The sequence below is a fragment of the Myotis daubentonii genome, chromosome 12, assembly GCF_963259705.1.
Source record: "Myotis daubentonii chromosome 12, mMyoDau2.1, whole genome shotgun sequence".
Taxonomy (NCBI): Eukaryota; Metazoa; Chordata; class Mammalia; order Chiroptera; family Vespertilionidae; genus Myotis; species Myotis daubentonii.
Window position 1 is genome coordinate 29768753 of NC_081851.1, and position 13566 is coordinate 29782318.

At 39.8% G+C, this 13566-nt stretch overlaps 1 protein-coding gene across 3 annotated transcripts in view; it reads right to left on the reverse strand.

Annotated features, from left to right (window-relative positions):
• Positions 1 to 5126: 5126 nt before the first annotated feature.
• CTNNA2 (catenin alpha 2) overlaps positions 5127 to 13566 on the reverse strand; it is a 1136278-nt gene continuing 1127838 nt past the window's right edge. For 2 of the 3 annotated variants that reach the window (XM_059659308.1, XM_059659310.1), the window contains one exon: positions 5127 to 6321. In XM_059659308.1, coding sequence (XP_059515291.1) covers positions 6034 to 6321 — 288 coding nt within the window. In that variant the 3' untranslated portion in view covers positions 5127 to 6033. Of the gene's footprint in view, positions 6322 to 8988; positions 9106 to 13566 lie in introns of all 3 variants that reach the window. The other variant, XM_059659311.1, reaches the window with a different exon arrangement.

Sequence of the window (13566 nt, forward strand, 5' to 3'; positions counted from 1 at the left end):
ATTTCAATTTTATCCAGGCTTGCTTTATATATTTAAACTTTTATGTTTGATGTATAAATGATCATAATTTTTATATCTTCTTGGTGCACTGACCTTTCTGTTATTATACAGTGCCCTTCTTGTATGTAGTAACAGTTTTGACCTAATGTCTGTCTTGTCTGGTATTAGGATAGCTACCCCTGCTTTCTTTTGGTTATTATTGGCATGGAATATTTTTTTCCATCCTTTCACTTTCAACCTAAGTATTTCCTTAGACCTAATGTCATTTGTAGAAAACATATAGTTGGATATTTGAAGAAACAGTCACTTCTCTCAGTCTTTATGGACTGGACCTTTGAAGGGAAAAGCCTTTAGGAATCAACCTGGCCTGAAGGCTTATGGTCTTCTCAGGCCTTTCTAAGCATGCCTGCTCTCTGGGCCTGTGCATGTCCTTTCCCCCCCAATCTCCCCACAGTCATGGCTGCTTTTAAATGTCTTATGTTCCCTAAGAGACTCGCCACTGCTTCTTCTCAAGGTCTCACATGTTTTATTCCTCTGTCAAAAGCTCTTGCCTCCAGGAGCCTGCAGGTTTGTTTCACCCCTTCAGCTCTTTCATGCCATGGTGCCTGCAACTGTTTTTAGTGGCCTCCAACTTCATATCCAAACTGTGCCACCATTTCCCCCAGTGCTCCAAATTAGGGAAGATAGAAAGCAGTCCCTTGGGTGTCTCCAGAGAGGTCAGGGCAATGCAAACAATTTTTGCTCATTTCCTTCAATTACATGGGAAGAACCAGGAATTGGACAGCTTCCTTCTGACCACGCTATGCCAGAGAAAGGGAAGGACATAGGCAAGTCCCCAAATTTTATTCCATAGTGAGTGTGGTTTCTTTTATTTTGCTTTATTTTATTTTAGTATTTTTAGTTAGACATCTACTTGGCTGTTACAAATCCTCAACTGATTTCTAGAATTTCCCCAAAACTACTTTGGTCACTATGTCATTCATTTGTTTCCATGGGGGAACAAAGGACTGGAGCTTCCTAGTTCACCATCTTGCTAATGACACTCCACAGCACTAGTATTATTAAAATAATGATTAACAACAGCCTTTCAGAGTTAATTTTCTTCCTTTCATTACCTTTAAAAGTGCCATAATCTTCAAGCAGAGTAAGTACTTACCTCTTTGATTTGGTTAATATGTAATGGCAAAGCAATAATAATCAAATGACTTACATTCTAGTACCAGCAAATTTAGGGACTACAATTTATAAAATCCCAGTGTTTTTAATGCTCACTTTGCTTGGTGGTCCATCTGTACATATAATTTTATAGGTTTGCCAAGAAATCATAATGTGACTAATGAGTGGGGCAGAGAAATAACTACTGTGTAACACCAGAGAAGGCAGAACATATTGGGGACTAAAGTATTTGGGTATGGATTAATGGAAGAGGTAGGATTTGGAAACTAGTAAATGATAATTATATTCTAAATTAAAGTTAACAATAAATAAACTTGATAAGAGAGATTCTAAAGCATACATGTAAAAATGTCAAAATTCAACATCCATTTTTTATAAAAGCTCTCAACAAAGTGGAGGGAATGCACCTCAACATAAGGTGGCAAATGTTTTCTTCCATTCTGTAGGTTGGCCTTTCATTTTTGTTTCATTTGCTATGCAGAAGTATTTTAGTTTAATGTAGTCCCATTTGTTCATTTTTGGTTTTGGTGCCCTTGCTTTTGGTTTCAGATTTTAAAAGTCATCACCAAGACCAACCAATGGTAAGGAGCTTACTATTTTTCATCCTAGGAATTTTTTAGTTTCAAGTCTTACATACAAGTCTTTAATCCACTTTGAATTAATTTTTGTGTACAGTGTAAGATAGTTCAGTTTCATTCTTCTGCATCTGCCTGCCCAGTTTTCCAACCTCTATTTATTGAAAAGGCTGTCATTTACCTATTATATATTCTTGGCTCATTTGTCATAAATTGATCATAAAAGCATGGGTTTACTTCTGAATCATTAATCTGTGTGTCTGTTTTTAAGACAATACCATACCATTTTGATTACTATAGCTTTGTTATATAGTTGTTTAAAATCAAGGAGTGTTCTTTCTCAAGATTGACTTGGCTACATGAGGTTCTTTGTGATTTCATGCAAATTTTTAGGATTGTTTGTTCTATTTCTATGAAAAATTACATTGGAAAATTTGATAGTGATTATACTAAACTAGAGGCCCAGTACATGAAATTTGTGCATGAGTAGGGTACCTGTTGGCCGGGGCCTTTCTTCCAGCTGCTGGCCAGGGCATCCCTTCATTCCACACCACCCCCTGGTGGTCAGCGCACGTCATAGGGAGTGATTGAACTCCCAAACTCCTGTGAGGACGATTTGCACATTAGGCTTTTATATATATAGACTAGAGGCCCAGTGCACAAAAATTAGTGCACTTGGGGGGGGGTCCTCAGCCTGGCCTGTGCCCTCTTGCAGTCTGGAACCCCTTGGGGGATGACCACCTGCTGGCTTAGGCCTGCTCCCCGGGGGATTGGGCCTAAGCTGGCAATCAGACATCCCTCTGGCAGCCTGGAAGCCCTCAGGGGATGTCCACTTGCCAGCAGGGAGCAGACCTAAGTTGCAGTCAGACATCCTTAGTGCTGCTGAGGAGGCAGGAGAGGCTCCCACCACCACTGCTGTACTGGCAGCCATCAGCCTGGCTTGTGGCTGAGCAGAGCTCCCCAAATGGGAGCGCACTGACCACCAGAGTGCAGCTCCTGCATTGAGCGTCTGCCCCCTGGTGGCCAATGTGTGTCATAGTGACCAGTCATTCCCAATCATTCTGCTGTTAGGGTCAGTTTGCATATTACCCTTTTACTATATAGGATAGAGGCCTGGTGCACAGGTGAGGGCTGGCTGTTTTGCCCTGAAGGCTGTCCTGGATCACGGTGGGGGTCCCGCTTGGGTGCCTGGCCAGCCCTGGGTGAGGGGCTGATGGCTGTTTTCAGACTGGCCACACCCCCTTTAGGGTGGGGGTCCCCACTGGGGTGCCTGGCCAGTCTGGGTGAGGGGCTGAGGGCCATTTTCAGGATGGCTGGCAACTGAAGCTCCCAGCCTCTCCTTTTTTTCTTTTTTTTTTATTCTGGGATTTATTTACCTTCTATAATTGAAACTTTGTTGCTGTCACTGGAGCCAAGAACTGCCTCCTGCTCACTGCAGCTCTGAGGCCACGGCCTGCTGGAAGCAGGTATCTGGGGTTTGTTTAGCTTCTATAATTTAAACTTTGTTGCTGTCACTGGAGCTAAGAGCCAGCTCCATGGCCATGGCCGGCTGAAAGGAGGTATCTGGGGTTTGTTTAGCTTCTATAATTGAAACTTTGTTGCTTTTGGAGCTCAGAGCCGGGCCGCGACAGGTGGGGAGCCTTGGCTTCCTCCATCACTAGAGCAAGCAAGCCTCCTGCTTGCTTCAGCTGTGTGGCTGCCGGCCGCCATCTTGGTTGGCGGTTAATTTGCATATCTCACTGATTAGCCAATGGGAAGTGTAGCGTAGGTATGGTCAATTGCCCTTTTGTCTTTTATTAGATAGGATATGTAGATTGCTTTGGGGAGCAAGGAAAATTGAACAATATTAATTCTTCCAATCCATGAGCATGTAGTATCTTCCCATTTATGTTCAATCTCTTTCATTTCATGTCCTTAGTTAAATTTATTTTCAGGTATTTTCTTTTTTATGACATTGCAGTTAAGATTGTTTTATTTTTCTTAGTTCATTATTAGTGTAGAGAAACACAGATGATTTTTGTATATTGATTTTATATACTGCAACATTACTTAGTTAATTATTCCTAACAGTGTTTTTTTTGTTGTTGTTATTTTGGTTGCATGTTTAGGGTTTACTGTATATAATATGTCATCTGAAAATAATGATAGTTTTTGTTCCTCCATTTTTATTTGGTTCCCTTTACTTTTTCTTGCCTAATTTCTCTGATTGGGGCTTCCAATACTACGTTGAGTGAAAGTAGCAAGGTTGGGCATCCTTGTCTTGTTACCGATCTTAAAGGAAAAGCTTTTCACCATTGAGTATGATGTTAGCTATGTACTTGTCATATATGGCCTGTATTAGGTCTGCACACTTTAAGGGGGCAGGATTGTGGAACTAGTGAGCTAATGATTAGTCTTAAAAATCAGCGTCTAGCTTTTATTGTGGCTTCTCCACCTGACTGTTCTCAACCTGAGTGGAATTTCACCACCCAGTGGTGGTGGTGGTTGGCAGTGGTATGAGCAGAACCATGTCTAAATAAGATTTTGGACTATTCTCTCCTTCCATAAGTCCTTAGTCTCTTTTCATTGAGACCTTGCACTAAAGCTAATGCAAGATTGGTCCCAGTGTGTTTTGACATTGCTAAGAAACACATACATATTTTACCAGGAGTCTTCTGGAGACATATTGTAACTTGCTAACCCAGGGGTGGGCAAACTTTTTGACTCAAGGGCCACAATGGGTTCTTAAACTGGACCGGAGGGCTGGAACAAAAGCATGGATGGAGTGTTTGTGTGAACTAATATAAATTCAAAGTAAACATCATTACATAAAAGGGTACGGTCTTTTTTTTCCCCCAATAGTTTTATTCATTTCAAATGGGCCGGATCCGGCCCACAGGCCGTAGTTTGCCCACAGCTGTGCTAACCTATAGGCATCATTTAAATGGGAAGATTTGGGGGCATTCAGATGAATATTTGGGGTCCCTTTCTCACCCTCTGGCCATAGCTGAAAGACTACTACTCCTTCTTAGTAATGAGACAGAGGCCCTATGTTCACAATTTAGATTAAAAAGTGTTTAAAATGAATAAGATACTTTGAAATTAATGGGCAGATATTGGATTCAGTTTCTCTCTGGGAACCCATTAAGTTTCTTCAATTTAGCCCAGGGCTGAACATGGCCCACAAAAATCTAACACATGACTGTCTCATTTTAGATTCAGCCTGAAAGTAAATAAAAACAAATGGAAAATATAAAATGAAACAATTCCTGGACTCTCAGGATGATCCAGATTTTTTTTTATATCACCTATTTTACCCCCAATTTTTAAAAACAAACAAGATGCTCTGATCTTTTATTAAGTATGCACTTAAAGAAAGAAAACATTCTTCAACTGTCGAGATTAAATGCGTTTATTTTGAGTTAGTGGATACAATGCCATAGTCGATACCAGCACTCCAAGCTACACCTATGTATTTGCCTCTAAACCTTTACACGTTGTCAGTTTCCATTCCTCTAACATCCAACCACTGGGCCTCCTATTTCTAGCAAAATCATCGTTCAATTTTTTTTAAAAAAAGTAAAAGCAAGATTGAACACTCTATTGTGCTTCCAGTGCCCACAGAAGAATTATAATTGTCTCAAATAAATGTTTATTGTTTTCAGTGACGGGGAAAAATCGATTCCATGAGCACTAGTAACGGCACTACTAGAAGAGAAAGAACAGAATACAGATTAAAAGAAGCATATTTAGGCTGGAGGAGTTAGTTTCCCCTTCATTAAAAAAAATCGACATATTATGGATAGGACTTCAAAGTTCAGTTGTTTCATTTGTGGGCCACACACTTAAGCATACTGGCTAGGATATTTTTGCATCGAAATGGAAGCAATACAAGCTTTATGTTCTACCATTAACACTTCCAGATTTTTCACTTAATATACCTGCCAACCAAATGATTCCTGCATGCATTAGAATTTGCTCTTGTAGCGTTAAGTTTATGTTTCCCCTCCCTCCCACTCCCGTAAACATTGTGATACAAACTCTTCACCAGATTTTATGAGAATGTTGCAAAGAACAGCTCTGTGCCACCTCAGGACAGGGCGTCCCCGTCCCCTCTCCAGGCTTACAGATGGGTCAGTAGTATTGATCCCACCGCATCCTGCATGCAAACAGACTCCGCTCCCATAATTTCCCCATGCCTGAGGCACACAAGTCGGCAGGTATGCATACAAAAAATGGATTGAAAAAGGAAAGGAAAGAAAAAAGAAAGAAAGAAAAGGCGTTCTTGTTAAAGCCTATCGTCCTAGAAGGAATCCATTGCTTTGAATTCACTTAAGGCCTGCACAGGCGAGATGTGTTTCTTCTGAGACCCTCGCCTAACTCGAGTCTGGAATTCTTCAGGCTTTTCTCTCTTCACAAGGGGCTTCTTCTCCGGAGCCTTCATCTTCCAAGACACAACAGGGGAGTTGACAGCTGCTGTCCCATAGACCTTCTGGTATTTGGTCGAGGCCACATAGGATGCTTTTACCGTGAGGACAACAGCGTTCATCAGGTTTTTAGCTGCCTGGATGAGCGACGTGGCGCTGTCCAGCTAGAGTGAGATACACCTGGGTTAGTCAAGGCACAACATTCACAAGACGGTGGTACAAGTTCACAGTTAAAACAAAGCTTTGCTTGTGCAACTCTACAGCACTGCCCCAAGGAGCAAATGACTATGTGGTAAGGTGAATAGGACATCAGTCATCTATCTTCTCCCAAGGTAAAAAGAAAAAAAAAAGATTATGATGCATAATTTATTAAAGTCCAGATACCTCTAAAGCAAAACTCTCTCTCTTTTGAGCACATAAGAATTCCAATGTTAACAAAAGTTTTTCAAAGTAGAATATCTCATATTACTACTCTTGTATTACTACATTAGGCTGATTGGTAATAGAAACATTCACTCACATGTTTGAAAAGCATTTGGCAGACACTGAAGAATTTAAGGTATTGGGGTTACACTGTAATTGTATGCCCCACCCCCCCAGCAGAGGTATACATCTATTTATAGGTTATTTCCTCATCTTCAGTTTAGGGATGCAGGCAGCTAAGCAGAGGAACACCCATGGGTGTTCTGGCTTTTGCTTAAGTGTTTATTAAGCTTGAGTACCCATTTACCTATTCTCAGGTTTTGAATATACCTCTTATAAGAATATCAATTATTGTGCCAGGCTGTTGTAGGTCAGGGAGACCCAGGTCCTGGTGTTAATGAAATATTGATTTAGCACTATGTGCCAAACACCATTGCAGTTCCCCGTTTAACTCTCACAACAATCTATGAAGTGGCAATTATTGTCATTGCTATTTTGTACTAAGACGACCGGCACATGCAGAGGTCTAGTAACCTCCATGGTTTTATGCAGCGTAAGTGATGAAGTCCTCACAGACTGGATTACTGTACCATACTGCCACGTTGCTCAGGATAATTTCAAAAACACTATGACAACTCAGAGCACAGTGGGTATAGAAGCTCATCCCCAGACCCTCAGGCCAAGGATTTTTTTAAGGCCATCTCTCTTCTGCTTTTAGCTAGTTAGACAGTGTGGTGCTGTAGGATACACCATTCAATATATTTCAGCCTTCTTTTTCCTTTACTTCCTGAACCATAGATGCTGGAAAATATCAAAACTACATTTCCCAGACTCCCTGTCCGCCAAAATCTTACATGTAACCCAGTGAAGGGAAAGAAATAACCGCTGGACTGGATATAGGACTCCAGCCTCAGGGACGCTTGAGCATAGTTTGATCGCTCATCCAACTTCTTGTAAAGCGACTAAGGAAATGTATCCATTACTGTTAGATGAGGGATCCAAGGATGTTCCTAAGTAATGTGGTTCCCGGTTATTGTACGACCTGTAATTGATGGACTGTAGCTGCATCAGATAATTGAAAGCCAGGCCTTCAACCTTCTGGGGACAAGATGATTAGCAAAGGGTTCAAGCTCAGGGACCCCAAATGCTGTGACTTCCTTGTGTGATGCAACCTGCACTCTAGCTTCCTGTCATTTCTCGAGACCGAAGTGTGTCCCTAGTTGTGATCTGGAACATGCTGTCCCCTATCCATAATTAAGGTTAAATAAAATTATGCTGAGTTAAGTATTTTATGATGAACTCAATTCTTCCAACACTAAAAAAAAAACACCAAACCAAAACAAAAAAACACACCTATAGAGTCAGATAATTGGGGTTAAAGATATTTTCTATGTGTGAATTCTTTGAAATACCAAAGAAGTGAGGTTTCACCACTGAGGGGGGAAAAAAAGATAAAATGTCAGTATTACATTGACCTTGACCTCAGAATAATGTAGAGAAGTAAAGTGATTTGTGGATTAGAGCCATGATTCAGCAAATATAATTGACTTGCTTTGCGAATTAAATCAACCAAATGGGTAGAGTAACTACTTCCTTTAACACTTCTGTTACACTGTACAAGGTGCACAGATACCAAAATAACTGCTTAACCCAGACTGTTTTAGTTCATACAGCCTAAATTCTTACAGCTAGCTAGGGAAAAGAAAATTCTAGATTATTCATGTAAAAAGAAGAGAGGCTAAGGGTGGATTAGTGCAGTGGTTCTCAAAGAACAGTCTCTGAAACAGCCGGATCAGCATCACCTGGGAACCTGTTAGAAATGCAGTTCCTCAGGCCCATGCAAAACGCTCTCATTTTAAAAATTTTCAATCCAAGGGTTTCTTATGCATAGAAAAAAATTGAAAACCATTGAATTAAGACTTCCCATAGTCTATGGGTTTCATTATTTCATCCATTGAGTTTAGGACTTTCACCATGTGTGAATTTGGTAACATCATAGCCAGTTATCTGACTGAATTTCATTTTTCCATCTTCTTTTTAATGCTCCCAGGTAGAAATATAAATAACTAAGGAAATAGATATGACAGTAATTAATGTTGGGAGAATTAGAAGATCAGTCATGCTTCCTTAAGCTAGATACTATACCCCTTGGCCAATTGATGGTTTCCTATAAGTTTGTCAGGTTTCAAAAATAATAATCACTCATAAAGTTAATTCTATTGTGTGCTATGGTTAAAGAGAGGGTGAAATGATAGAATAGTAGGGGAATTCTGTTGATTTGCTTCAGAGCAATAAAATTAGTAGAAGTAGAAGAGGACATGTCTATTGTATTATTAAATGGTTCCCAAAAAGCAAATCTTGGGAAAACTGAGTGGATCCAAAGAGAAGAGTAATGTAGAGATTTTTACCACAGATTCCATTTTCAGATAGATGGTGTCTAATTCTGCAGCAAAAATATTATAGCCTATCTCTTCTTCAGAACCCCTTTGCTCCCCCAGCCTGGAGCAGGAATCCTGGGAATAAACCTAATTGGTCGAGAGTGAGGCAGCTCTGAAATATAAAGCCAATTACTTCATTCAAGCCACCTGGTACAGCAGGTACCACTTTGTGGCTGGGCAAAGGAAGGAGGGGAAGGACCTGCTAGGTAACCTTGAACAAATATACCCCTAGACCAGTGATGGCAAACCTATGATACCTCTGACACGCGAACTCATTATTTTGGTTGATTTTTCTTTGTTAAATGGCATTTAAATATATAAAATAAATATCAAAAATATAAATCTTTGTTTTACGGTTGCAAATATCAAAAACTTTCTATATGTGACACGGAACCAGAGTTAAGTTAGGGTTTTTCAAAATGCTGACATGCCGAGCTCAAAAGGTTCGCCATCACTGCCCTGGACAATCAGCCCCACTTAAAATTAAAATTTTTACTTTTTAGTAAAACAAAGGATAATTTTTCCATATGCCCTATACCCACTTGACTGAATAGTTATCAGTACAATAAGAATTTGTTTTCTTTAAAAATAGGTCTCCCTAATGCTTGTCCAAAATAGCACTGAGACCTGGTTTCCAAGCGGCACATTTTGCTAAAAAGTTCTTCCTTTAAAAAAAAAAAAGGCATGAAAAAGAGTAAAGCTACAATGGCCAGGAGATTTTTTTTTTTTAATACAAGGTTCTGGAAAACTTATTTAACATAATTGCATTCTATTTTGTGATTTATATTGTAACCATGGCATTTTCAAACAAGACATGCAAATGATTCTGTGCAAAGTTTTAATAATAATCACCAACATTAATTGCGCAATTAGCAGGTGCTTGGCTTTGCCTTAGTCCTTTTAATTAAATTGTGTGATTTAAGTTTCAAAAAACCTTGAAGTAGGAACTTTCATTACCCTCATTTTACAAGTGAGCAAACTGAAGCTTAGCCAGGTAATCTCAGTTGCCTCTGCAGTAACTGGCAAAGCAGAGATTAGGACGGTACTCTCTCTCTCCAAAGCCCACCTTCTGTACCACTACAGGACTTCTCTGAAGCATCCTTTGACCTCCAGGGTCTTGTTTTTCTCAGTGACGACCTGCCATTCAAATGGACCTGTCTCAGTTATCACCTCTTTGTGGGCCACAGCCTCTCCTTTAAACCTGTGAACAGCTTGTAAACATCAGCCTGCATCTCACCTGGTCTGTGATTTTTAGTCTCATCCTCAGAGCCTGAATTCTTTATAACTGGATCTCCTGGCCCCGGTTGTGCTCCTGCTCAGCCCTCCCCAGTCTCTCCTAGCCTTTAGGATGTCCTCCTGCCTTGGGTTCTCCCTCTTGGTGGCAGTGGCTGGAATCTGAGACCTGCTGGTTTCTCTCTGAAGCAAGTTCACTGCACAGCTGTAAGGACTGGTGGTACCCTCATTGGTGTTCTATGCCTTTACCTGGGCTGGTTGCGCTAGCTTTAAAATAGCCTCGAAAGTGGGCCAATCGCAGCTATTCCTCATGCTGGCCTGCATAGACACTGGGCTTTTCTGTAAAAAGAAACACATATTTTCCCTGCTTAAGGGCCTTTCTATTCCTACAAGATGTTCCACTTAGTTCCTATATCTAAGAGACACTCCTAATTTTCATCCACTCTTAAAAATAAGAGCCTACATTTAGCAAATGCGAACAGGAGCCAATCTCTGGACCAGCTCCCTGAGAATCCTTTTTCTTATTCGAGCTCACAACCATTCCTGACACAGGAAGCACTCTTATGCTCCACTAGGATTTAGAGAGCCATACAGCTTGTCCAGCATCACATTACAAATAAGAGGTACAGAAGCCAAGATTTAAATCCAGGCAGCCTAACTCCAGAGCCCATGAGCTCACGGATGCTGCTTCCCAGAGCCATGTATGACAGAAGAATCCACAGCCCCCAAATCAAGCAGGCTGTGCTAGACTAATTCTCTCTATTCCAATTTGTAGGTGTCTGCTGTCCCTAACCACAGGAATTAGGCTGCTCCTAATTCTGTCACTATTCTTTTAAAATATCAAAGTGCTATTTTAAAAAGGCAACAGATGTTTCTTCACATCTTGTTCTCTTGCAGTCCATGAAAAAGCAAATGAGGCAGGGAGAGCTGTTCTACAGCCCTTTTCAATGGGCTTTTTCTGCCTCTGCTTAACGCCACTCAGCTTCTAATGCATCTCTTTCCATATACCATTCTTGTTTTGTATTTTGAATGGAAAGAAAATACTAGAGGGAGAACTTTAATGAGTTGTGATTCTGCCATTAATTGATATTTGTGCTACCTAAGTCCTTATGTCAAAAGATGAAAAGGGCTTACCTCAAAATTTACATGATCATCTAAAGAGTTCTAAAACCCCAGGTCTTAAGTTCCATGCTATTTCATTAAGAAGGGGTTTACACTGCAAGAGGTGTTCCGTTTCCATAGAAACAACTGTGCCTGCATGACTCAACCATGTTCTTTTAAATGAAAGTGCAGCTACATTTCTTGAAACGTTGAATTCTCATTTACTCTTTACCCTGAAGCCTGTCACTCCATCTTTCTACCTACTTATTATTCATCCAAGTATTTCTTCAGGCACCTAGTGTGTATCTATTCTCTGCCAACCACTGGGCTCTGTGGTAGTGCTTTAGTAGGATGTCAGTGCTAAAGGAACAGAGAGAATGGGGAATCTAGCTGGAGTCAGGTAGGGACAGGGTAGGGAAATAAAGCTTCAGGGTGGTCAGGACATCTACACTTGCTTTAATGAGTGAAATAGAAGGTTGTTGGTGACCGAATGGTTGGGCAATGAAGGACAGTTTTTAAATTTCTAGCTTGTACAACTGGATATGTATGGAGGCTCTTATCCCAGAAGATAAGAGGGAAGATGAGGTGGTACAATGCTAAGTTTAACTTTGGACTGACTGGATTTCAGGTGTCTGTGCTACATGTAGTTATTAAAGGGGCATGTGAAATTATGGAAGTGAAACTCAGGAAGCTAGGTCTAATAAATCACATATTTGCTTATTTTGGTCTCCCTCACAACTTCATGAACAGTGTCCTGCATACTATAGGCATATAATTCATGTCAATTCTAATTTCTTCTTCCCTTCATATTATGTAGCATTTATACCGAGAGATATAATAGAATGCTGAATGAAATATTAAATCCATATTTTTAATCAGGTCAAAAAGTCCACTAAGTGTACTAAAAATTCAATATTCTTTTCATAATTGAAGCTATAACATCAAGAAATATCTTAACTATTCCTTGACAGCCAAGGCTACTTTCTGGTTTAAATAATTAGCAATCACTCTTGATAGTAATGGTGAACTTCCTGGGGCCAGCCAACAATAAAATAAATGCAGTTTAGATGATACAGCTGGTTTTAAAAACATACTCATTAAAAAAATTAGCATAGTCAAAGGTGCAAAAACTGTGAAAGAGGTACTGAAAAATGCACTGGATTAACAACATATAACATAGTAAATGGCTTAGGATATTAATGTGAGAGGGCCACATACAATAATTACAAAAGAGAATTAAAAATTTCACTGAATCCTACATTCACCCATTTGAAATATGCATGTTGAGCTAGACATATAACCTGGAAATAAATCTATTTTCAAAAGGCTGATTATTACCAAAAAAATAATAATAAACCACAAATGGCAGTTCATGGAAATCCCAGGTACAAAGCAATCTGTCCTTGAATTCAAAATAATGCAAGTGCCACGAGATTCCTGGCTAAGGTAAATAGAATAAAAGAAACCCAATCCATTTGAAGGTGATTTTGAAATATAATAAAACTGAAAAATTTGCCGTGATTACCTCAAAAAACTTAGCAGTGCCCAGGAGAGGGAACCCTGCCCCATTTGGGCTTAGGCTATTTTATTGTAATTCTCTCAATCAGAGGGGATAGCACTACCAGTTCCGCAAATAAGGTTAGACTACATTTTAACCAAACAACATCTTTTAATGGTAATAACTTAGTGTTTAACCTAAGAACCAGAAGTATTTTAGTGGAACTAGGTTATACACATTCAGGCCTGGGGTACTGTTTTGGAAGGGAAGAAGTTGTGATGGGAGAATGGACAATCAATTGGAAGCAAATACCTGGAGAAAATTGGAATCTTTCCACTAGAGCTGGTCATTTATTTATATTTAAACAGTTATCTACTCAAAGCGAGCCACAAATTGCTTGCAGGGAAGGAAAAAAAAAAGACTTTGCAGCAAGTCAACTTTGCTGTTAATGAATGGGAGGTTAGAAACCCAGGGCATTGACTCTATTATCTGCCAACAAGAACATTTCATGTTCAAAAAATCCATGAGGCTTTGAAGAGATATTTGATCTCCTTAGAAACTCCGATACATTTGAAATATCTGCCTGCTTTTCCCAGAGTCTATATCAATAACACTTTTTTAAAAACTCTAGCCAGTGCAGGGTAATAAATAACTCAGGCAAACAAAGACATGGGAAAAGGCTCAACCTAATTGCATCTTTTCCCACTTTATAGATG